This window comes from Neodiprion virginianus, chromosome 3, assembly GCF_021901495.1.
Source record: "Neodiprion virginianus isolate iyNeoVirg1 chromosome 3, iyNeoVirg1.1, whole genome shotgun sequence".
Lineage (NCBI taxonomy): Eukaryota > Metazoa > Arthropoda > Insecta > Hymenoptera > Diprionidae > Neodiprion > Neodiprion virginianus.
This window is the reverse complement of record NC_060879.1, coordinates 24,855,401-24,877,195: the sequence shown is the minus strand read 5'-3', so window position 1 is coordinate 24,877,195 and position 21,795 is coordinate 24,855,401. Positions and strand designations below refer to the sequence as shown.

Genomic DNA, 21,795 nt, shown 5'->3' with positions numbered 1-21,795 from the left:
TCATTAACATTACTGAATTTGGCTCAAATGAACTTGCATAGTTGAAAAGTGTAGATAGATGGATAGATAGATGGATACGTCATTTGACTCTGCAAAATCTGGATACACGCTGTGAACGATGGTAAGGTCAGTTTTTGTCGTCTTTGCCACTTTACGTACCGACCATTTACCGGATTGGGTTTTCGCGCATGTCAGGATGCAGAGGGCGCTGCTTGACAATGAATTTATAACGCCCACATTCCATAACCAAAGGTCTCACCAGGCTAACAATCTCTCTGGATCCACAGTAAACGGCGAGATGGCAAACCGAGCAGTCTGCAGTGACTTCCTCGCTTCATTAGTGTTGTGTTATTTACGTTGACGTTTTTAGGTTTGATTAATTGTTAACTTGTAATTAAACATCTCCGTGCAACGGAGGCTAAGTGGTGAATTTTTCCTAAGAAAGATATAATAATATAATATAATAGCCCGCGATTAGATAACTTGGCAATAATTTAAAAAGCATGCCAGGTGATCGAGCAGTTGTGAACGCTACCAATTGTTACAAACATTTTGTATTCTAGTGGCTTATAAATTATAAATTTATAACAATATTTTAATCAGTACCGAGACCAATTGTCGACATTGTCAAAGGTGAGTTTATCTTCCGTCCAAATGATGTTTTTCACTTATGCATTTATACGTTTGCTAAGCAAACCGTTGTTGGTTATGTTTTCGAACCATATTCGAGCATCATTTTTTTTCCCACTCGATGAGTCTCACGTAATCTCAATTTTTTTACGTTCGGCTAACAGAATGGAAACTGTAACCGTTTTACAGAATTACTCACTTACCGCGAAATTTTCGAACCCTACTAAGTGGATTGTACCCGTAACTTGAATTCAAAGCGTACGTTTTACGAGCATATATGCAGCCTGCATTGTATATAAGCATGACATTTGTTTGGTAATTTGTGTACAGCCATCTCATTCTGACAGCATCAGTTGGGTACATCATAAATAATACTTATTAGTGTGTATCGACCTTGATTTTTATGTAACCATCAACTGTCAAGCATAGGACATATTTTTACTATCCATATCTCTGTTCTTCCTCCTCTCACAATTGACTGTACTATTCTTTTATTTTTGATGGGACGCTAGTCTAAAGACAATGTTTGCACCGTAATTATGCTTCAAGTGCACGTGCATTCAACTTCTCACACTATGTCAGTCACTGAAAACAAATGGCTAATAATAAACCCATTGTACTGCATTGTTGTATGTAATGAAAATTCAGTTTTTATTACATGTGATTGCACTGTTTTTTTTTTCATGTCTTATTCTCTTTGTAAAAAATGTCTGTCTGATTTAGTTGTACCTCTGCAACTAGAATTCGTGCACAAAAATGTATTACGTATACATACATAACACAGACTAATAATACTGAGGAAAGAGACATTGGACCTATATATATACAATATGTACACATAGTTGATTCATCAAACACTTGTCATTTTGTTCTTCACTGCACAGAATCTAGTATTAAGTCTCTGAGTTCTTAGGTCAATGTAAAATCACAATCCCCCAATGGCAATTATTTCTATTACCATTGTTTCATCACTCGTTGAATAAAAAAACATACGATTATGTTCGGAGGCTAAATCCTTGCAATTTAATACATCAATATTTTAAAGTTTCCAAATCATCGTCAGAGCGTCTTTAAAATGGGCGATGATTCCTAAAGCAGTTACCTTTAGTTAGATCTAGCATTGTTTTTATGAAAACGTTCTGGTTTAACAACATATAGTTAACTCATGCATATATCCGCTGAGTTATAACTCTTGAGAGAAAAATTATGTCCATGAGATTGTCACTATGTAGGAATAAAAGCAGTACTTATAATATAAAACAGAGATTTGTTTACTGGGCTTTCACAAAAGAAAATACAACCTGCTATTCTAGCTAGCTTCCTTGTGATAACAAAGAATGTATCTCTACTAAAAAATATTGTAAATATAGTCTTTCATTCCAATTATTCTTATATTTTCAGTTGTCTCAAGGTCATTCTTGTGAAGCTATAAAACGAATACATATGTACAAAATGGATATTCATCTTCGATCAGGACACAGGCAAAAAAAACTTGACACCACCGATAATCAGAAACAGTTTTTAAATAATTTAGAAGATCAATTTTCATGCACTAGGAGTTCACCAAGGCGACAAAATGGGTTTGATCAGCAGCTGTTCAAGACAGATGGTGTGTCGTCAATTTTTCTTTGTAATACATGATTTGTGCTACTGTTAATCTGACAGTAAAACTGTGTTGAAGTTTGATAAATGGAAGACTTATTGAATTTATATTACCATAGAAACTCCAGTTGCTGTACCAGTCAATGGACCTCCAACTCCGCATCGGATCAATATGACAAGAACAGATTCTGAAGATTCTGAAAAACCAAATGCTGGTGATAATACAAATACGAGCAAGATATTCTATCGAGAGTCTCCCAGTACTGTGCTGGACAATGTACAAAATCCTGCCAAAAAGTCATTGAAAAAGGGTCGTAGAAAACTCAATCCAAACAACACCGATGGACAAGGATTACTAAAAATGACTGCGAATAGAACCAATCACAAATTAACAGACTATTTCCCAGTTCGTAGAAGTGTTCGTAAATGTAAAAGAACTGTGTTAGAAGAACAACAGAGGGACATGGAAAATAAGGTTCTATGTCAGGTGCAGGATGGACTGAAAATACAAGAGTTCATTGGTAAGGGCAGAGGAATTGTTACAACGAGAGAATTTCGGAAAGGTGACTTTGTGGTAGAATATATCGGTGACCTGATTGATCAAAATATGGCTAAAAAACGAGAAGCTGAATATGCTCGAGATCACAGTACAGGATGTTACATGTACTACTTCAAGCACCGTAACCAACAGTATTGGTAAGTATATAATATCGTCATTCTGATTATTAACAAAGTGAGTTGGTTGTAGAAAAGACCCAAAAGACCATTTACATATAATTTTTGAGATTTTCTTCTCTATACTAAAAAAGTTTCTATTTTCATACTAATAACAATAATAATAATTCCTCCCTACACTCGCCGTACCCAATAGAGTATGTCCCCAGAAGCCACATTGTGACTTGTGTAGGGCAAGGCAGGGGATGGATCGATAACCATTATTGTGCGGCTGCAGCCAACTTAAGATGTTCGATAGAAATACCCGCATTCGCACAAGGGATAAGGAAAACTGCCGAAAACCTTGTGCGAGTGTAGCCGGACCGAGTTCAAACCCCAACTTGCCTATTCGGCGTCTGAACGGAGTCACCCAACTTACATTTTTTGCGAGTTACAGCTCAGGTCTTGCTTGACAAACTAGAGATTTGAACTCGAGTCCTCCCATTATACAGTTTCACATGCTATGTGCTATGCTACTATGATCTATCATCAAACGGTGACGTTTTTTTTTACAAGTATGAAACTAACGAACATATTATTTTCTGTTTACAGTGTGGATGCAACACCAGAATCAGATAAGTTAGGCAGATTAGTAAATCATTCTCGTAATGGTAATCTGATTGCACGTGTGATAGAAGTTGGATCTATACCACATTTAGTCCTTACGGCTAAAGATGACGTACCACGTGGTGTTGAAGTGACTTATGACTATGGAGACCGTAGTCGAGAATCTATCCGTAATCATCCATGGTTAGCGTTGTAACGAGAAGTAGGATCATTCTTACATCTCCGGTAATTAGTCATAATTAGATAAAATAATTTTTAACCAGTGCACATATTTGCAGTCCCTCGAGTTGCTAGTTACAATAATGCAAGTGCCCCTAAATTATGTAAAAATGTTTACAGAGACTGAGATTACGATAAATCTAACACTGGTTTTGTACTAACTAATATCTTGGTAATTGCCCATGTAATCAATAAATGAAAAATTTATTCAACTCTGTAAAATTGCTAGAAATTTACAAATTTAATGTGATGGTAAACATCACATGAGAATGGCAGGCACAGATTATCGCTGTGTACTGCAATATTAGGGACCTCCTGCATATGGTGGAAAAACTTCCTTGAAGAGCCAACGATACCCGTTGCGTTTAACAATATACATTACGCGCTTTTGAGTGATGTTCGAACGCGAAATTCTTGAATATGAAATTGTATCTGTCAAATATGTGATTAAAAAAATTACTCCTTCGGTAAAAAAGTTTGATGAAAAATAAAATTTTATATCCAACGAACTCTGAAATAAAAAAATTACAAGTGCATATAACAACGGTGATTTTAACTTTATGCCTACGTTCAAATCTCCTCCTCAATATCATAAAAAACAAACTTTTCTCAGTAACGTGAATCTGAAATCCTCAGATGCCATTTCACGTCAAACATTTTTACCGAAGAATTAACTCTTCTTTTTAATTTAAACCTGTTCGTTTCCAAGAATATTTCCCTCGAACATCGTTTATCCGCGTATAAATGTATTGCAAAGAGAAACTGATCAGATTGACTCTTAATATTATTACCTATTTTACACTCATTTAATCAGTTTTAATGTATATTTATTGGTTTGGTACCGTTAAAGATATTATTTTTGTAAAGGTTATTTTTCGAAACAGACAATTAGTATCATTCAGTGATTTATGATTGTAGTATTTAATTAACCTTTTCAATGCAATGATTCTCACATTCTTAATAAATATTAATGAATAAATTTAGCTCTTCTATATATCTACAATAAGGATTTTTAAATGATACTTAGTGATATTCACATTTCTTTTCATCATCTCGAGAAACTTCTACATTTTTTAAATCTCTCGCAATCGAAATTCTATGTAAAACAATGGTCCTTACTACATATTTTTGCAAAGTACAAAATAGAGCTGATGAACTGCACTGGATTGCAAATAAGTAGTAAATGAAAGAGAAAACAAATAGTAATTCGAATAGAAATTATCAATGGGTATAGCATAATAAATACCCCTGTTCAATGAATAGTAAAAAAATGACATACTATTTATATAAAATTGCAAAAATCTGAAACACCACTATAATTATAGCCGATTGAACTATTATATGCATTATACGAAAATCCTGTGGAAGCAGTTGAAAAAGTTGAATAAATAATGTTTCTTTCAAAATACTATGCCAATTGTGTAGAAATAAGAATGCTAGTTTAACATCGTATCACCATACAGGAGCAAACAAAACTGTCCTTTGATAAAAAATTTCAAGGCGCTTAGCGTCCAACGACAACTGGTTTTGATTAATTAAAAAATGAGCACAGTGCGGGAATAAAATCCAATTCCGATCGTAGTGTGATGAACTAAAGTTATTTAAACATATTTATTATTCAGTTACGATTATCCTAAGTGGCTTGGACTATTACAGACTTGGGCTATGTTAAAATTCTTATTACAAATTGAAATATATACAGTTATAAAGTTATGGCGAGAACTGCACAAGCCTAGAAGTTCGGATGGGAGGTAAAAGATAGTAAACGTTAATGTAAATCATCATAGTGTTTAAAAAAGTTTGAAGAATTTGGATAAATAGTTACAACTATCTTATCACAGATTTGATGAATAACTAACTATTATTTAAGCGATCCCGTTGAAGATTAAAAATCAAACGTTTGTTATTTAAATTCTAACTCAATAGCTACATAACTGCCTGTTGTATTTAAATTGTACAAACTAATGAATAGCCGTGCTTCGTTTATCCTTATTTATCTTTGATCAAGTAAAATATCTCACTCTGAAATGGGTGGACTAAAATATAGTAATGACTTAGATGTTATACAAATACGTCGGCTCTGCCTGCCTTATTAATATTTTAGTAACATATATTGTCTAGTATTCACATAAAGTTAACGTTAGTAGATAATTTATGTTAATAATTAGCCTGTATAGTATTCAGTTGACTATATACCTGTGTATATTCATTTATAATGTAGTCACTTACTTCCGGAATATTTCTGGTAAATAGTGTAATACTATCAATGTGAATATTAATGACATTGTCAATAATCATCCCTGAAAAATTTTATTTTAATTCTTTTTAAGCATGTTTCTACTTTTTCTGAGGTGATGAAACTAGCAAATGGTCCTTGATTGATTTAAATTTGGCTTCATAACAATGTAAAATATACTTTTTTCTACCCAACAGACAACTTGTACATTTGATATAGTTTTGATACAAAATTGAATTGTTATACGTATTTAGTTGTGCCAATGATCAGTATAATTTCACAAAGAAATTTACTATTTTTGGTGTTACCGAGCCTATTAAGAGAATGTTATAATTTTGTTGGTATCTCGTAATATTTTAAGAGTTTCAATGACTCTGATAAAAAGAAGTAATTACTTATGACAGTTGGATTTTGTTACGCAGTTTGAACTTTCCCTGCCAGCTTTTTTCTCTTAATTCATCAATTCAACATGTCTACAACTAAAATCTCTGATCATTTAATTACCTCTACGACTGAATTGAAACAAAATATCATAGATAACTTTTTAGTGAATGCATATATAGGTATACATATTTTTTATTATACGCTTTATGTTATTACAAAGATGTCATGAATAAAAATATAATTGTGCACATGAACATAATATTGAGATGATGTTTTTATTGAAAGATTCTAGGTGTGTAACAATTAGAGCTGGTCTAATTGCGCGATTTTCTAATCATGATATAAAAGTACTTGAAACGTTGAATTTCAATGAAACATTGCCAAATAATTTTCAATTCAAATTCTTCCAATATTCACAAGAGTAATGATAAAAAATTAAGGGATACCGAATTGACTAAACTTAGATAGGTCTGAGGCTATTTCGATTTTGATTTGTCAAATATAACTACAATAATCTCATCACTGACAGTTAAGATGATATATAGGATATTATCTTACTGACAGTGTGCACTGAAAGAAATCGTGATAGCAGAAAATAACGCCTGCCAATGGGAGAGGATAGAAATATTATGAATGAAACCCACGCACTTCTGTCTATCACACGCAAGCTCGAAACGAATGAAATATCGATTTGATAAACAAGAACCCCGAATGGCCAGAATTTCGCGGTTGAAAAAATACGAATTTCTGATTGGCTACAGAGGGTCATCCACCTGATTTTGACACTCGACATACAAATGTGACAAACGCATAATAATGATGTAGAGTAACGTTTCGCAAAATCACAATATAACGCTGCTTTCATCGGATACCAAGATAAGTGAGTACTTATTTTGTTATGCAACTATTGATCGGACAATTAACGTAATTGGAAATGTAAATAATTTGAGGTTGTAAAGCTCCTTTAGAATCGGGTGAAATTTTACCGACATAACCGAAATGGACAACACAGCGACAGCCGAGTGTCTCACCCTGGATTTTGGGCCTTTCGAAACGGTTCACCGTTGGCAACAAATGCCAGAATGTGATGAATTTGTTGGAGCCAGGTGCGATAAATTTTCGTCAATCCATTTCATCCATTATAGGTTATGTCAATTTATGTCAAGTTATAACATCGCTCTTCACCGTTTGCTTTCCTATTTTAATCCAGCAATTGAACCACTTACTGATGCATTAGAGATAATGTTTCAATTCACACATGCTATACTTCATGACATTTGATGGAGCAGATACACCTACAAAAAATTTGTTTCAATATATTAAGATTCTGAATAAAGTTAAATGAGATCCTCTGTAGAAGAGTATCAGTCAATCATTTGTGCAGCTTCTTATATTGATGTCAACTGTCCAAGTATTGTGCTAAAAGTTTGCCAGAAACAGGTGTTTCGTTACTTTATGAAAGTCATTTACAAAATTTGGATATCTTCATCAGATAACATAATAAAATATCCCCTTATAATGGTAAATAAGTCAACATCCATCTCTATTATTTTTTCTACACAGACGAAGCAAGCACACGGTAGTAGCATATAAAGATGCTATTTACGTATTTGGAGGAGATAACGGAAAGAAAATGTTGAATGATTTGCTACGGTTTGACGTTAAAGAAAAATCTTGGGGTAGGGCGTTCTCCACTGGGATTCCGCCAGCACCAAGATATCACCACTCAGCCGTAGTTTATGACGTTTCTATGTTCGTTTTTGGTGGATACACTGGAGACATTCATTCAAATTCTAATTTAACCAACAAGAATGATTTATTTGAGTATAAATTCAAGACTGGTCAATGGATTGAGTGGCGGTTTATTGGAAAGTAAGTTGATTGTGACCTTTATCAACATTCCTACAACGATGATAAAAATATGGAGCTTTCCATAATAATTATGGTACCTGCTCCTCTCATTATTTGAATCTATTGAAATCATAAACAAATTGCAGAGTATTCGAAGAGCAGAAAGTTTATGTCCAAGCATCTAGTTGTGATATGAAGTAATTGGCCAGAGCAAGACTGTTCATATCTAATAAATATATATATGTGAATATATATATGTCTGCACCTGGCATTGGGATATTATTGCTAAACTACGAACTATGTATAATACTTATTTTCATAGTATCTCTTTCAAATCTGTAGAACACCTGTACCCAGATCAGCCCATGGTGCTGCAGTGTATGATAATAAGCTTTGGATATTCGCTGGGTACGATGGGAATGCTAGATTAAATGATATGTGGACCATATCGCTGCTTGTAAGTCAATTACATTCACACTAAATTACAATTAATAGATAGTAAATTTTTTTATGTAAAAGTAAGAGTTCATTAAATAAAAGCATTGTGGTTTATAGCCAGGAGATATGAGAGTTTGGGAAGAAGTTGCGCAATCTGGAGATTGTCCACCAACGTGTTGCAATTTCCCTGTAGCTGTTGCTCGTGAATCTATGTTCGTTTTCAGTGGTCAGAGTGGAGCCAAAATTACAAACAGCTTGTTTCAGTTCCACTTCAAAGACAAAAGGTCGGTGAAATTGGCATACCAACATCAATAAAGTTTTTTAGTCAAACAAATATCCAGATTCATTATGCAAAAATGCAGACTTTCATTACAAGACTTTTTTAATTAAGAAGCACTCGGATTTTTTGACATAATGCGTGATATAAATTATGTTCAATAGGTGGACTCGAATATCCACAGAGCATATATTGAGAGGTGCTCCACCTCCTCCAGCTCGCCGTTATGGTCACACAATGGTCAGTTTTGACAGGCATCTTTATGTCTTTGGTGGAACGGCAGATTCAACCCTACCCAATGATTTGCATTGTTACGACCTGGATACACAGACATGGAGTGTAATTTTATCATCGGCAGACAGCCAAGTACCATCTGGACGATTATTTCATGCTGCAGCAGTAATTGGGGAAGCTATGTTTATATTTGGAGGCACTGTAGACAACAATGTGAGATCTGGTGAGATGTACAGGTTTCAATTTTCTTCTTATCCTAAATGTACTCTGCACGATGATTTTGGAAGATTGCTCAGCAGTCAACAGTTCTGCGACGTCCAGTTTATTGTTGGAGAAAGCGAAGAGAAAATACCAGCACATATTGCTATGGTAGCCGCACGATCTCAGTGGTTAAGAGCTAGAATTAAACAAGCCCAAGATCAGAGAGAAAAGCATCTTGAAAAAATTTTAGGCATTACCGATCTACCGCTCAAAGATTTACCGTTGCTAGAAGTCAAATTGAAGGATGCTGTGCCGGAAGCCTTTGAAATGGTGTTGAACTACATATACACTGATCGAATAGATCCTACGAAAAAAATAGAAGATCCGTTGAGCAACAGAATCGTACTTCTAATGATGGACGTTTATCGACTAGCTGTTCAATTTCACATGAAAAGATTAGAACAACTTTGTGTTCAATATCTTGAAGCTACTATCAGTCATGCAAACGTTCTTGAAGCACTTCATAATGCAGCACTTTTAAAGTTGTATTTTATTAAAGAATTCTGCTTGAGTTTTGTTGTCAAGGACAGTAACTACAATCAAATAGTGATGAGCCAGGAATTTGAAACATTGGATCAACCCTTAATGGTAGAAATCATAAGAAGAAGGCAAATGCCGCAAGCTAAAAACTTTCTAAAGTCATACGAATCGACAGGTACTTTATTTAATATTGCCAAATTTTGGTGTTAGAAGGGCTCGTTTAATGAATACTTTGGAGTAAAGACAATAACAATAACAAAGTGTGTCTTATTTAGAGGATAGATTCATTACTTATTGTTTGATACTTTTACATTTTGTATGGTGATAGTTTTATTTTTCTTGAATAGAATTTGCACACATTCATGTGTTGGGAACAACTCTAGAGCAGGATATGGAGGTCTTTTTAAAGAGTGCGAGCACCGAATTTTGTGATATTATGCTGATGTTGCATGGGACACCCATACCAGCACACAAGGCTATCCTTGCCGCTAGATGCAGTTATTTCGAAGGCATGTTCCGATCTTTTATGCCTGAAGACAACATAGTGAACGTAAGTATATTACTAGGCACTCTTATTATTGATTGTAGTACTTTACTTGTGACAAATACCATTTTCAGATCCAAATCGGAGAGATGATTCCTTCAAAAGAATCATTCGATTCCCTGCTCAGGTATATTTATTACGCAGACGTCTTAATGCCTCCTGAGGACTCCCTATACCTATTCACTGCACCAGTATTTTACGGCTTTACAAATAATCGCCTGCAAGCCTTTTGCAAGCAAAATCTTGAAATGAATGTTACGTTTGAAAACGTTATACAAATTCTTGAAGCTGCGGATAGAATGCAGGCTATTGACATGAAAAAATATGCTCTCAATCTGATCGTCCATCATTTTAGCAAGGTATAGAACAACATTTCTTAAAAGAAAAGTTTAATGCATAATATGTGGAGCATACTTATGTAAATTGAGTCACCTTGATTCCTGAATGTCAAACTTTGTTGTGATACTTAACTTTTTTACACTCTGTGGAAAAAAATTTATACATACGTGCACTCGTGCTTCACCTAAATCAATGAGACCTTATTATAAATGAATTGCTTTTTTTTTTATGTAGGTGGAATACTGTTGAACAATTGAGTTGAGGAAAAATGTTGATTGGGATCGTTTTCCAAGTACTCGTTAAAATTTAGAAAAATAATCCATCAGTTCTAATCCAATTTTTTACCACAAAATATTTACCATTTTTGGTTTCCATTAACTGTGGAAGCGATATTTTAGCATCACATAAATGGTGTACCTAATTTGTAGGTGGCACGATTGCCAAAATTGAAGCAGTTGAGTCGAGAACTTTTACTGGATATTATAGAGGCATTGGCGGATGAAAAGAGTGAGGCTCGAATGTGTCAGGACATGTCCAGTGCTAGTCTTTCCAGTGACTGCTGACAGACTTCCAGTCAGGTATGGAGAGCTCCCATGCCCTCCAGTTTTCAGGTTTGTATTTACAAGAGAATAAATGAGTTATTAAGTTAAATGGGTAAATATTATATATAAATAAAATGGAAAACAAATGGTGAAAAATGTTTTAATTTTTAGGAGTTATTTCGAGTGAATTTCATCTTGATAACACGCATGATACTGTTCATTGGGAACTACTACTTTGATTTAAAGATGTGTCCGCAATATAGACAAGGCTACAGGCGATGTAACCATAAGAAGAAGCGACATCATCGATTTAAAATTCACTGACAGTTGGCATGACTTTTATTACGACTGCTAGCGTGTCTCAAGAAAAAAGATGACACCAGCAGCTTCAACTATTGAATTTTTTTCACATGAATGGATTATTACGTGATAAGTCTTTGAAATCTCGTCACCAATTTAGTCATATTCAATTTATAGTATAGTAATAGCAGACAGCTAATTGTTAGTAATATACTTGTTGCCCTTGACAATGACCAGTAAAAGCATGTCTCAAAGTTCTTGTATTGGCTTCAACAAATCAATAATCTGCTCAAATAAGATGATAAGCATAAGTGTGATATTGGTCAGTTTGCAGCGTTCGCAGGATGAGTTCATTTACGAAAATTAAAAAATAAATTACCACAGTAAAGTACGTTATTATTTATTGCAGTTAGTAGTGATTTCGAATAGTTTTTTACTTTTTCCAAATAAATCTAGTCACACTTAACCCGGTGGAAGAATTAGAATTAATGATGAAATGACACAAATCGTACAATACTTATGGTCATTTCTAGGATAAAAAAAATATGAAGCAAGTATCGTACTATGTTACAAGCTTTTGTATAATAAAGAGCTGTAATACGATTTGCTGGTAAATGCTAGTAAAAACAGAAATTAGTTTTACGAAATCTTAAGATATTAAGCACGCGAATTAGTACGAGTTATTGAAACATCTGCGCAAGAATTCAACATTCCACAACCGTAATAATAGAATATTTTGTTTATTAATTGTGAATTTAAGAAGATTCGGGTCCTATCACTGTCAAAAGTAACTACCGTTTCAGGTTATCCTAATTTCTAAATTTCACGGTTATCCTCTCTCAAGTTACATGATATCGTAGTTATTAATTAGGTACTTAATTACCTATATTTAGAAAATAATTTTGAATAACAGATGTAGTCCTTTAATGTTTTATCTTTACTATTCAGAAATTCTAATGTATTGTTACATTCATCAAGACATATTGAGCGAGAAAGCATTGTCTCTGTATAAATGATGGCGTTGACAGGTTTTTTTAAGCATCACTGAAATCGTATACATAAGTTTGTATTCATTAAGCAAACCATAATTAGCGAAAATTGTATGGTTAAAAGTTTTTTCATTCACTTGAAGTGTTTGCGAACGTGTGTTATGTAAGAATTTGACACAGCTAATCTGCACCTTGATCTAACGTTGGTGTAATTAAATTTATTTGTATATATATTTTTAATCAATTAATGTATCATTGATTGTTTTCTATTTACGAGCATTCTTAGTAATGTATGATCATACTCAAATGACAGTGTTGAGTGTGGAAAGTTTAACTTATTCAATATTCAATATTGATATTGAATAGGTTTGATGCATTTGGGATGTCCAACAATTTTTGTTATTCCATTTGGTGAGAAATTTGATTATTCATCAACGTGATACGTAAACAAAAGTTTCACTGATAATGCTCAACGGTTTTTTTTTTCTTTATAGCCAGCACAGTTTAATGGTAACAATTTCTGTATTAAGTCATTCGTTTCACTGTATAATTGCTGTTGCCTGTGCAAAATTTATGTGTGACTATTGATAGAAAAGCACAAAACGAACAGAATCTCTGCATGTGCCAAATTATGTTAGAACCAATCTAATTTTAAAAAAGTGCAATATTTGAATAAAACAAAGCATTATATCTAACAATATTTATTTTAACGTAGCTTGGTTTTGAATAATAATATGCAAGCGTTCACACCATTTGATATGCAAACACTTGAACAATATAATAATCTTGTTATATGTATATACTCTGTGGAACTGCCACAAAACTTGTTCGATATTATAGATTCTCAAAAATAATAAAGAAAATATCATAAATAATTGTATGCTGTTAGCTCATTAGTAGTGCCTAGAGGAAATATGTTACAACAAGAAACTTTTGTGGGATTACTACTAAACTTACCACTTACCATCCCACCCACGTATGTTCGAATATTTTTGACGTTCCTCAAGAGTAAACTCGTTGAGTTTCACGTGAATCTTCTCCTATGACTTTCAATGGTTAACGGATTTCGGCTGAAATCCCTGACCACTTCAGATTGATGATACTGCATGTATAATAAAGTTTTCTGAAAATTAGTTGTGGTTACTAGTCGAATGAACGGATATTGTGCAAACATGGTATAAGACGATATTCACTGTTATATACCAAATTATATGTTTTTCGTAAAATACGTCTCTAGAACGTGATAGTGAAGTACATACAAATAGAAATACAGATATTTCTGAAGAATCGACTTTATTTATTGAAATATACAGTTTAAAAACGTAATGTAATCACACTTTTGTTCAAATTTTTTTTTATAAACGATAAGGCTATCTCTTTTTATACTATTGTTCAGCTACAGTAAAATTACATTCTTACAAAATACTTATATATTTCATATTGTCACCTATTTATGAATAGGTATATTTCATACATAAGTATACCATTAATCAGTATGATTCACAATTTAAAAGCTGTAAACTTAGATCTCTGTATCCAGCTGGTAACTATCATATAGGCACGTTTTCATTTTCATTGTGATTGAAATTTGTTTATACACAAAGTATATACTTTTCTTGTATATAGCAAGTTTAAAATTGTTTTTCTTAGTTTAATTATTACCTATCAACAATGACTTATATAGCAATCACAGACATCCATCGTGCTGTATCAAGTTTATAAAATTTTGAGTGGATAATACTAATTTTGAGTTAATAAACATTCTATTTTGGGTAGTTTAAATACAAATAAAGTTCACAAAGTAATGTTTCCGTGCATACGCAATAAGTGTCTCAAGACTGAAGTGATGTAAAATAAATCTAGAAATCATGTCTTCACATGTTTTTGCCGCATTAAATTAATTTTTTTGAATTTTGTCCATACCATTTATCCAACTTATACAAAGTACATTTCTGTTGTTGAAATGATATTGACAAAATGATTGCATTGTAATCCATGTTTCAATTCAAATACCATCGTACTAGAATTCAGAGATTCAATGTTCAATTGAAATGGTAAAAATTCAAATGAAGCATAGTATCAAGAATTTTTTGTACTCTCCATGTAATTCCTATAAAACATTTCGTTTGCATTGGTGACCTGTAAGAAAGTGATGTACCTAACATAAATTTTTAAGTAGCTCATTAATGTGATTAATGCACAGATCAACATAAATAGAACCGACGGAACTCAGAACTTCAAATACTTCACACAGGTAATCGTTTTTCTACTTCTCCAGAATCTATAAAAAATTAAAAAAAAAAATTATGTATATTAGCAAAATTCAGTGCATGGTATCAAATTCATCGACATATCTTGACAAAAACATCGATAAACTTATAACAGATATTGCTTAAGTTTTACGTCAAAGTGTAATGCATCATTTAGGAAATATATGACTTATATGAGAATAGAAAAATATTGGAATGCAGTCAAATATACAGGCATATTTGAATGCACATGTATTTAAACATTTATTATACATCAGTTATGCGGAACGGAAATTATTCGGTTTGAAATTAAAATCCTACAGTAAATAAGCACAACAGATGTCGGTTTGCTATTCCACAGAAGACAATCATTTCATTCTCTCATAAATATAGATCTTTCAACAACTCTATATAATTATTGTAATTGTACATATTTACTCACTAATATTGGTCACAAAGCTCCTACTGAATTTTTACTACTACTAGCAAAGGCAAATCAGTGAATGTAGAAAATTTAGTAGCATGTACTGTATTTTAGTGTTAGCAACCAACCAACAAAAATAATTAAGTTAGACCAAGTGAAAATAAATTTTGTTCATTACAATGGGAAAAAAAATCTTCATCCTTTGTGCTAAATAAAGTTGTAACCAAATTAATATTGGTTGGTGGACACCAGAAATGGATTCATAAAAGTATTGTACACAGCATCCTCTGATACTGTAATCCCTGTAATTTCTTCTTTTAATTTGCTAATAAGAAAAGATTTCGAATTACGAATAGTGTTGTACTTCATACAGTTTATCCTCGCTACAAGTTTTTCCACTCTTAAAATCACCGTTGGCTCGCATAGACTATAAAGCACTCACTGAGAAATATTCGAAATAGAAATAAAACAGGCGTTACTGTCAATGAAATCAGTTTTCTTTTTTTTGAATGAAGAAAAAGGTAATTCAAGTTCGTTGATAAATGAAGAGAAAAAATGTCCGTTCAACCTGACGCAGTAACACTACTAAGCTCTGTGCACTAAATTTTGGCCGTTCCGTTCAAAATACTAATGCTTTGTTTACAAAAATAATGCATCAACACTTTGAAATGTCCATACAACATGAAAAATAAATGAAGTACGAAAAGTAGAACAGTAACTAAAGCACACATGCGTCATATACAGTTCTACTCTATTTATTCCATCAATTGGTACAAAATCATCGTTGTTTGTAACCGGACATTTCTTTTTTCAAATACAAAAGTAGTTTGAACAAAATCGATCTGTAGCCTCCTGACCACCTGCACCATATTTATGTTACCTATCAAGCTGTTTCTAAAATTATGATGCATCAAACACTAAATTGCCAAAAATGTAGTAAAACTAAAAGATATTTGCAAGTGAATTTTTTTTTCTTCCTTTTGTTGGATTTGCGAAATAGATATTTAAAATGCAGTTATCAAAAAGAAGAGGAAGGAAATAGACAAGAAATCGAGAAAAATGACACATTTATTGTTATGTTATTTACTTTAAGCATTATTTAGGAATATTCGAATATTCGAAGCATTACTGTTGGTATGATTATGAAAATTTAATAATTTCATCATTGTGAAGTGATGGACTAATGTTATACGATAAAATGATAGTTATTTCGGGAGAAAAAATGATCGAATATCCTCAGAAAAATATCTCAAAGGTATAGACATCTTCAAGTACTCAAATGTTCAGAGCATATTTGCGAAGTATACTTCTTGAAATATGAAGATACAACTGTGGAAGAAAATTAGAAGTTCTGAACTAAAAGCATTATTATAGATGAAACGCAGGTAGGGCAAACATAATGATTGGATAATTTGTTAGTTAGTATAAATAATATTAGGGCAAGGTTAACTACCCATCGTTTTCGATAATGAAAATTCATCAGGATTACTTTGAAAATAGCTTTCACTGTTAAATTGGAGTATACATAACTAAGCATAAAGAAATCGATTTTGCGCCATTTCTACTTTACACAATAAAACGCGATTTCGATTTTCTTATCGAATGTGCCTAAGAGTGAGAAATGATTGAATTGAATTAAACAAGGAATGCAAGTATAATAAATTGCGTTTCAATCGCATTTAAGGCAGATACACTGGCCTTAATTCAAATTTTCTCATAACTTTTGTTATTAATTATGTTACCTTTATTTACTGAGGCGTTTTATTCTAGACCGGGTCGATAGTGACCGGGCGCTGGGATTGTACGGTGATTTTACCCGTTTCGCTATACCTGAACCGCTTGGACTCGCTTGTGGCCCAGATGAAGATGACGTTTGCTTCAATTTACTGGGTAATGAAAGCCTGTTCGCTTTCACGATATCATATTGACTGGCCATTTGAGGCGGTACTGTATGACCCATGATATCAACATTCCTTGAGCGTAAAGTTTTAATAGGGGTTGCTGCGATTGTATCAGATCGTAACCATCTCTGCGGTGGTAAGTCAGGCGTACTTGTTATATTTACTCGTTCTCTTTGAACGGTGAAACTTCCTCTCAGCTGTATTCGATTTCCACCATTTATTGAAGGCCTCCTAATGGTTTTCACGGGTGTAGCCTTCTTCTCTAAACTTCTTCTCTGGTTGGTCCTTGTATTTTCAGGTCCTTCTCCAGTAACCTCCCATTTATCCGGCCATGATAGTCGAGTGTGACTGTCTTTACCTTGATTTGCTGGGTCATTTTCGTCTATCGGCAGAATTCTCTGATCCTCGGAACGTGTTCGCCTCTTCAGATTAGGTTCCGAACTACAACTCTCATCAGCCTGTGCTAGTGTACTGTGTCTTCGTTTCGTACCAACAGCTGTGCCAGGTTTCAATTCATCGCAAGAACCGTTAAATGCATTTTGTCTAACCATATGATGCAAATTATTTGATTCTTCTTTGGTTTTATGATCAGACATTCTGCTAGGTTTTGGCACTTGTCTATTCAGACTTTGTAAGTTATGATTATTTTGACTTCCCATGGATTTGTGATCAGGTATCCTTTTGGAATGGACAGGCTGATCGCTTTTCTCTAATTTTGTTGTAGACACGTCTTCCGATTTTGTTGAACCTTCTGTTCGTTGTACATTGTCGGAACAAACGCTTGATGATACTTCCGCAACTTGTATACTCTCTCTACTACGTAGTTCTCTTTGAGGACTTTCATGACATTGTTGCGAACATTTAGTCAAAGGCTTTGTAACATTGAGTGGTTGATTTTTCAAATTCGGATTATGCTGCTCTACTAAAGGTTTTGACACTGCAGATAGCCTTTCTCTATGTAAAATATTAGCTACTTCTGTAATTTTTCCCATAGCATCCACAATATTATCCGATGAATCTGGTTGTTTAGACTCATTTTCACTTTCATCAGTCTTCGTGAAATTTGTTACTGGTGGTTGCGGTTGGGCGGCGTACAAATCAGGATTGGTTTCAGGTTTTGTGGAGTAATTTGGCTCGTACTCAACTTGTTCAGAAGTACTGGGAACTGGGGAAAGTATTACCCGTTGAGGAATTCCTTTTGGTGATATCGGGCGTTCTTTTTCTTTGCAACTCTTCTGACCAAGCAAAACCTGAAAAGGATATGTAATATTAATTAGCATCAGTGTGGACTAGAGCTTACAATTCAGCATAAGTTTTTGCTATATTTGTTCCTTTGCAATACAGTTGAAAATGCAACACAAGAAACTCGTCATTTTGTCACAGAATTCAGCTAACCTCAGTTCGTGACGGTCCAGGTGGATCCAGCATTAGAGTAACAACACTGGTGTTGTCTGCTCTAAGTCTTGTTGATGACCACCTTTCCAAGGCTCTATCTACCAGACTTTTGGATGGATTTATCCACATTTGTATATCTGTATGCTGCAATGGTAATTGTAATCAATGAAGCTTCATAATCTGACAATGAATGAAAAATTTCGAGGAAATGTCTAATGTTCTACATATTATTTTGAAAATATTCCATACTTGTGATATCTTCAGTCAATCTAATATTTTATTACATTGATATCTGTAGTGTAATAGACCCTAATTTTTAGTTCCTATAATGTCGCAAGACTGGAAAATTTTCATGACACAGCCATTTATCAATAAACGCAACCTTAATAACATTTGTGTGAACATACCCCATTACCAGTTTGCTGAGAAGCAATAAGATGTTTTTCATTGTGTCTTTCGGCATTTTGGACAATTGATACAGCTAACTGTGGGGATAGCATGTTCCACAAGCCATCTGTTCCAAAGATAAGACAACGATGGGACTTCACATCCACTGCTACAACAGCTACATCAGGCTCAGGTGATACCACGAACTTATCAAGTTCAGAGTTGTAGCTCCAAAGATCACCTGCGTCGAACATTAAACATATGTCGCAAGCATCTGTTTAATATACTGTACTGAGTGATACAGAGCTGGTGAAATACAACTTTTTGCAGCAAGGTGAAGAAGGTCTCTGTACATTATGCTTGATATCTGATTACATTATTCGCATGTTGTTTCATAAAACATGAGTAAATATGCAACGAAATAAGTTTTGTGATTTTCTTTTAGCAAATTATTCAATTGCACTCATACAGTGTAAAGCATGGAATAATTGCAATCCCAATTATAAAACGATTATAACGAGTAAAACTGAGAGTATATCATACAGTTGAATTAAAAAAGTGACTCAAAGTGAGAACAGTTGCTACAGACACAGAATTATCAATTCCATTAGTCTATTGGTGATTTTCGAACTTTGTTTATTTACCTAATGACCTAGCAACTGCAAGAAACGGAATCTCATCAATATGAGTCGATCTACGAACAGGTCCCTTGTGTCCGATCCTTGGTCTGTTCCAAACTACCCTGGGCACACCGGATTTACTGACTACTTTTCCGCCACAAGCTTGGATTCTGGTCATCTCACGCTTACTTTCTGGTTTGTGGTCTTTGGTGAGAGCTTTAGCTTTCCAATAAAGTTCTCCTTCGTCCTGGTACCCAAGAATAATTCCTGAGTCTCCGACATGACCTATGTAAATTTTTCCTTTTCGAATGAAAGCAACACTTGCCGTTGTACCAGCTGTACTAGGAAGACCCGAAGCTGTTCTCGGCCATTTGTCTGTTGAAAAATAAATTTGGTTATTCATTTCAAGTATAGAATCAAGAACTTTTTTTTACCGACTTGAATTTAAAATGACTGACATAGCTGGTTTTCTAGTAGTCGATAAAAACAGACTATGCATATTTGTTTCCATTTGTATTCGACACGTTTGCAACCGAAAGAAACACTTTGACAATGAATATGATGTGAAGTTGATACACCGATGCTGAAAACATCTATACAGAGCAAATAAGAAACGAATATCCTGTAAGCAACGGAGATCTAGTCAATTCCAAAATTGATCAATGAGAAAGTCTGTCAAATGTCGAAAATGAGAAAGTGATTCAATAAAAAGTCTGTACTATTGTGAAGGGAAAGAAATCTCGCGTTACATCTAGAACCCTTGGAATCCCTGAACACCTAGCCTCTTGCGAGGCTCTATCTTACTGTGATCAGTGTTAATTCTCAGAAAATGTGTTTCGGTAATTTCGTGCGGGCAGGGAGGCGTCGTAGTAACAATTACGGCGTAATTACGTCCCCTTTGCTGGACAGTATCAAATTTAGTGAAACCGAGAATTAAATTGAGGTTACCTGGGGGTTACATAACCTAAATCTCATTCGGAAGTATAGGCGCGGAGGCAGACAGAGCGGGAGGGCAGGACGGGAGCGGCGGAGAGGGGGAGACGGGCAAAGGCTCGTGATCGGTGGGGGGAGGAGAGGAGCGAGGATAGGCATTGGGAATAGCGCGGGAGGGTAACCTGACGACGACTTACCGAGCTGTCGCCACATAGCCTGATGGGTGTTGTTGTATCCATCCTGTATGGCTCTTAAAACATCCTCATCTTTATCAGACCAGAAGTTCTTCTGTTTGACGATAGTGTCCATGAGATGTTCCTTGGCGTACGTGGCCGCCTCACCGCCGCCATGCCCGTCAAATATACCGAAAAAAGCGTACTCGAGGTCTTTGTCGTCGGCGGTTTGCTGGTATGCTACGCTAAACATATCCTCCATGTATTTTCGGCCTCCCTGATTGCAGTGGCCTGTTACTCGGAGATTCACTCCTATACTCAGCGGCATTTTCACTGATTTACCGTTAGTTCACACACGGTATTGTAATTTAGCACGGTTACGGACCACAAACAACACATCGATGATCGGGCAAGAAGAGTACGAATGCACACACTCCCTACGCCTTCGCCTTCTTTTCATAGACTGCTTTACCTCCGCTGATCGGAGTGGGGGGGCCTCGAAATGCGGTGGGGTGGGGGCGCCCTCTGCCCCTCTGATCCGATACTCACTCGACGGCCGACCTACCGTTCCGCGAACGCGGTGCATGATGGGACTTGCCTGCCGGCGGCGTTGCCAAACTCGCACGAGCCTGTCCGCGCGCCGTGAATCACACTGGTGTTCAAGTTATGCTGCCTGCCTGCTTGTATGCGTGTGTATAACCCGCTTTCGCGCCGTGGGCTGTCAACAAAACGGCGTGACAGGTTTTTACTCGTCCTATTTTCTTTTACATTACTCTTTCTTGCATCAAATTCTTTTCCGTTATTAATAATTACATCGGTATCAACGTAACTCCCCGCTTTATAGGGAAATTTGAGTAACCGCTCTCTCATCATTTTATGTTTAACGTTGATCGGTAGACCGTCGTTTGTTTATCGTGTTCAATGCGGAATTCAATTTGTATACCGTTCTTCACCTCGGCTCAGTTATTCTTCACGATATTACAGGTAAAATATACCTATACCAAATAATTCGCATTCAGTATGTCATAACTTTCTTCTCTCAAGCCTGTTGGATTCGCAAATTATTTTAATCACTCTATTTCCTTACATTAAATCGTCATCCATCT

The 21,795-nt window shown here is 34.8% G+C and overlaps 3 protein-coding genes across 6 annotated transcripts; 2 read left to right on the top strand and 1 right to left on the bottom strand.

The window, feature by feature from the left end:
- The first annotated feature begins 305 nt into the window (after positions 1–305).
- On the top strand, positions 306–6,606 carry LOC124300327 (histone-lysine N-methyltransferase PR-Set7). The gene is made up of 4 exons (XM_046754288.1): positions 306–633; positions 2,032–2,239; positions 2,352–2,928; positions 3,499–6,606. Exons 2-4 carry the CDS (start codon positions 2,074–2,076, stop codon positions 3,707–3,709), a joined length of 954 nt encoding a protein of 317 aa, XP_046610244.1. The 5' UTR covers positions 306–633; positions 2,032–2,073; the 3' UTR covers positions 3,710–6,606.
- A 350-nt stretch (positions 6,607–6,956) lies between these two features.
- Positions 6,957–13,479, top strand: LOC124300325 (leucine-zipper-like transcriptional regulator 1). 4 transcript variants are annotated; one of them, XM_046754286.1, is made up of 10 exons: positions 6,965–7,232; positions 7,321–7,458; positions 7,916–8,224; positions 8,546–8,660; positions 8,759–8,925; positions 9,083–10,068; positions 10,241–10,443; positions 10,512–10,796; positions 11,205–11,387; positions 11,490–13,479. In XM_046754286.1, the coding sequence occupies exons 2-9, from the start codon at positions 7,352–7,354 to the stop codon at positions 11,337–11,339; spliced, it is 2,307 nt and encodes a 768-aa protein (XP_046610242.1). In that variant the 5' UTR covers positions 6,965–7,232; positions 7,321–7,351; the 3' UTR covers positions 11,340–11,387; positions 11,490–13,479. The 4 variants fall into 4 exon arrangements, with proteins under 4 accessions (XP_046610243.1, XP_046610242.1, XP_046610241.1 ...); XM_046754285.1 differs by having other exon boundaries at positions 7,303–7,458; XM_046754284.1 differs by having other exon boundaries at positions 6,966–7,232; positions 7,312–7,458.
- Positions 13,480–14,903: 1,424 nt separating this feature from the next.
- Positions 14,904–21,132, bottom strand: LOC124300619 (uncharacterized). Its single transcript, XM_046754909.1, has 5 exons — positions 20,714–21,132; positions 19,608–19,958; positions 18,984–19,204; positions 18,577–18,720; positions 14,904–18,431 (listed from the first exon to the last, which is right to left on the bottom strand). Exons 1-5 carry the CDS (start codon positions 21,015–21,017, stop codon positions 17,025–17,027), a joined length of 2,427 nt encoding a protein of 808 aa, XP_046610865.1. The 5' UTR covers positions 21,018–21,132; the 3' UTR covers positions 14,904–17,024.
- Positions 21,133–21,795: the final 663 nt, after the last annotated feature.

What these genes read in the sequence shown, in the direction of transcription:
- LOC124300327 (XM_046754288.1), top strand. Translation starts at nt 2,074, where the DNA reads ATGTACAAAATGGATATTCATCTTCGATCAGGACACAGGCAAAAAAAA. An exon ending in GCAGCTGTTCAAGACAGATG is followed by an intron (nt 2,240 to 2,351) that starts GTGTGTCGTCAA and finishes ATATTACCATAG; the next exon opens with AAACTCCAGTTGCTGTACCA. An exon ending in CACCGTAACCAACAGTATTG is followed by an intron (nt 2,929 to 3,498) that starts GTAAGTATATAA and finishes TTCTGTTTACAG; the next exon opens with TGTGGATGCAACACCAGAAT.
- LOC124300325 (XM_046754286.1), top strand. Translation starts at nt 7,352, where the DNA reads ATGGACAACACAGCGACAGCCGAGTGTCTCACCCTGGATTTTGGGCCT. An exon ending in TGTGGACCATATCGCTGCTT is followed by an intron (nt 8,661 to 8,758) that starts GTAAGTCAATTA and finishes TGTGGTTTATAG; the next exon opens with CCAGGAGATATGAGAGTTTG. An exon ending in TTCCACTTCAAAGACAAAAG is followed by an intron (nt 8,926 to 9,082) that starts GTCGGTGAAATT and finishes TATGTTCAATAG; the next exon opens with GTGGACTCGAATATCCACAG.
- LOC124300619 (XM_046754909.1), bottom strand. Translation starts at nt 21,017, where the DNA reads ATGCCGCTGAGTATAGGAGTGAATCTCCGAGTAACAGGCCACTGCAAT. An exon ending in GGCTATGTGGCGACAGCTCG is followed by an intron (nt 19,959 to 20,713) that starts GTAAGTCGTCGT and finishes ATTTTTCAACAG; the next exon opens with ACAAATGGCCGAGAACAGCT. An exon ending in TGCAGTTGCTAGGTCATTAG is followed by an intron (nt 19,205 to 19,607) that starts GTAAATAAACAA and finishes TGTTCGACGCAG; the next exon opens with GTGATCTTTGGAGCTACAAC.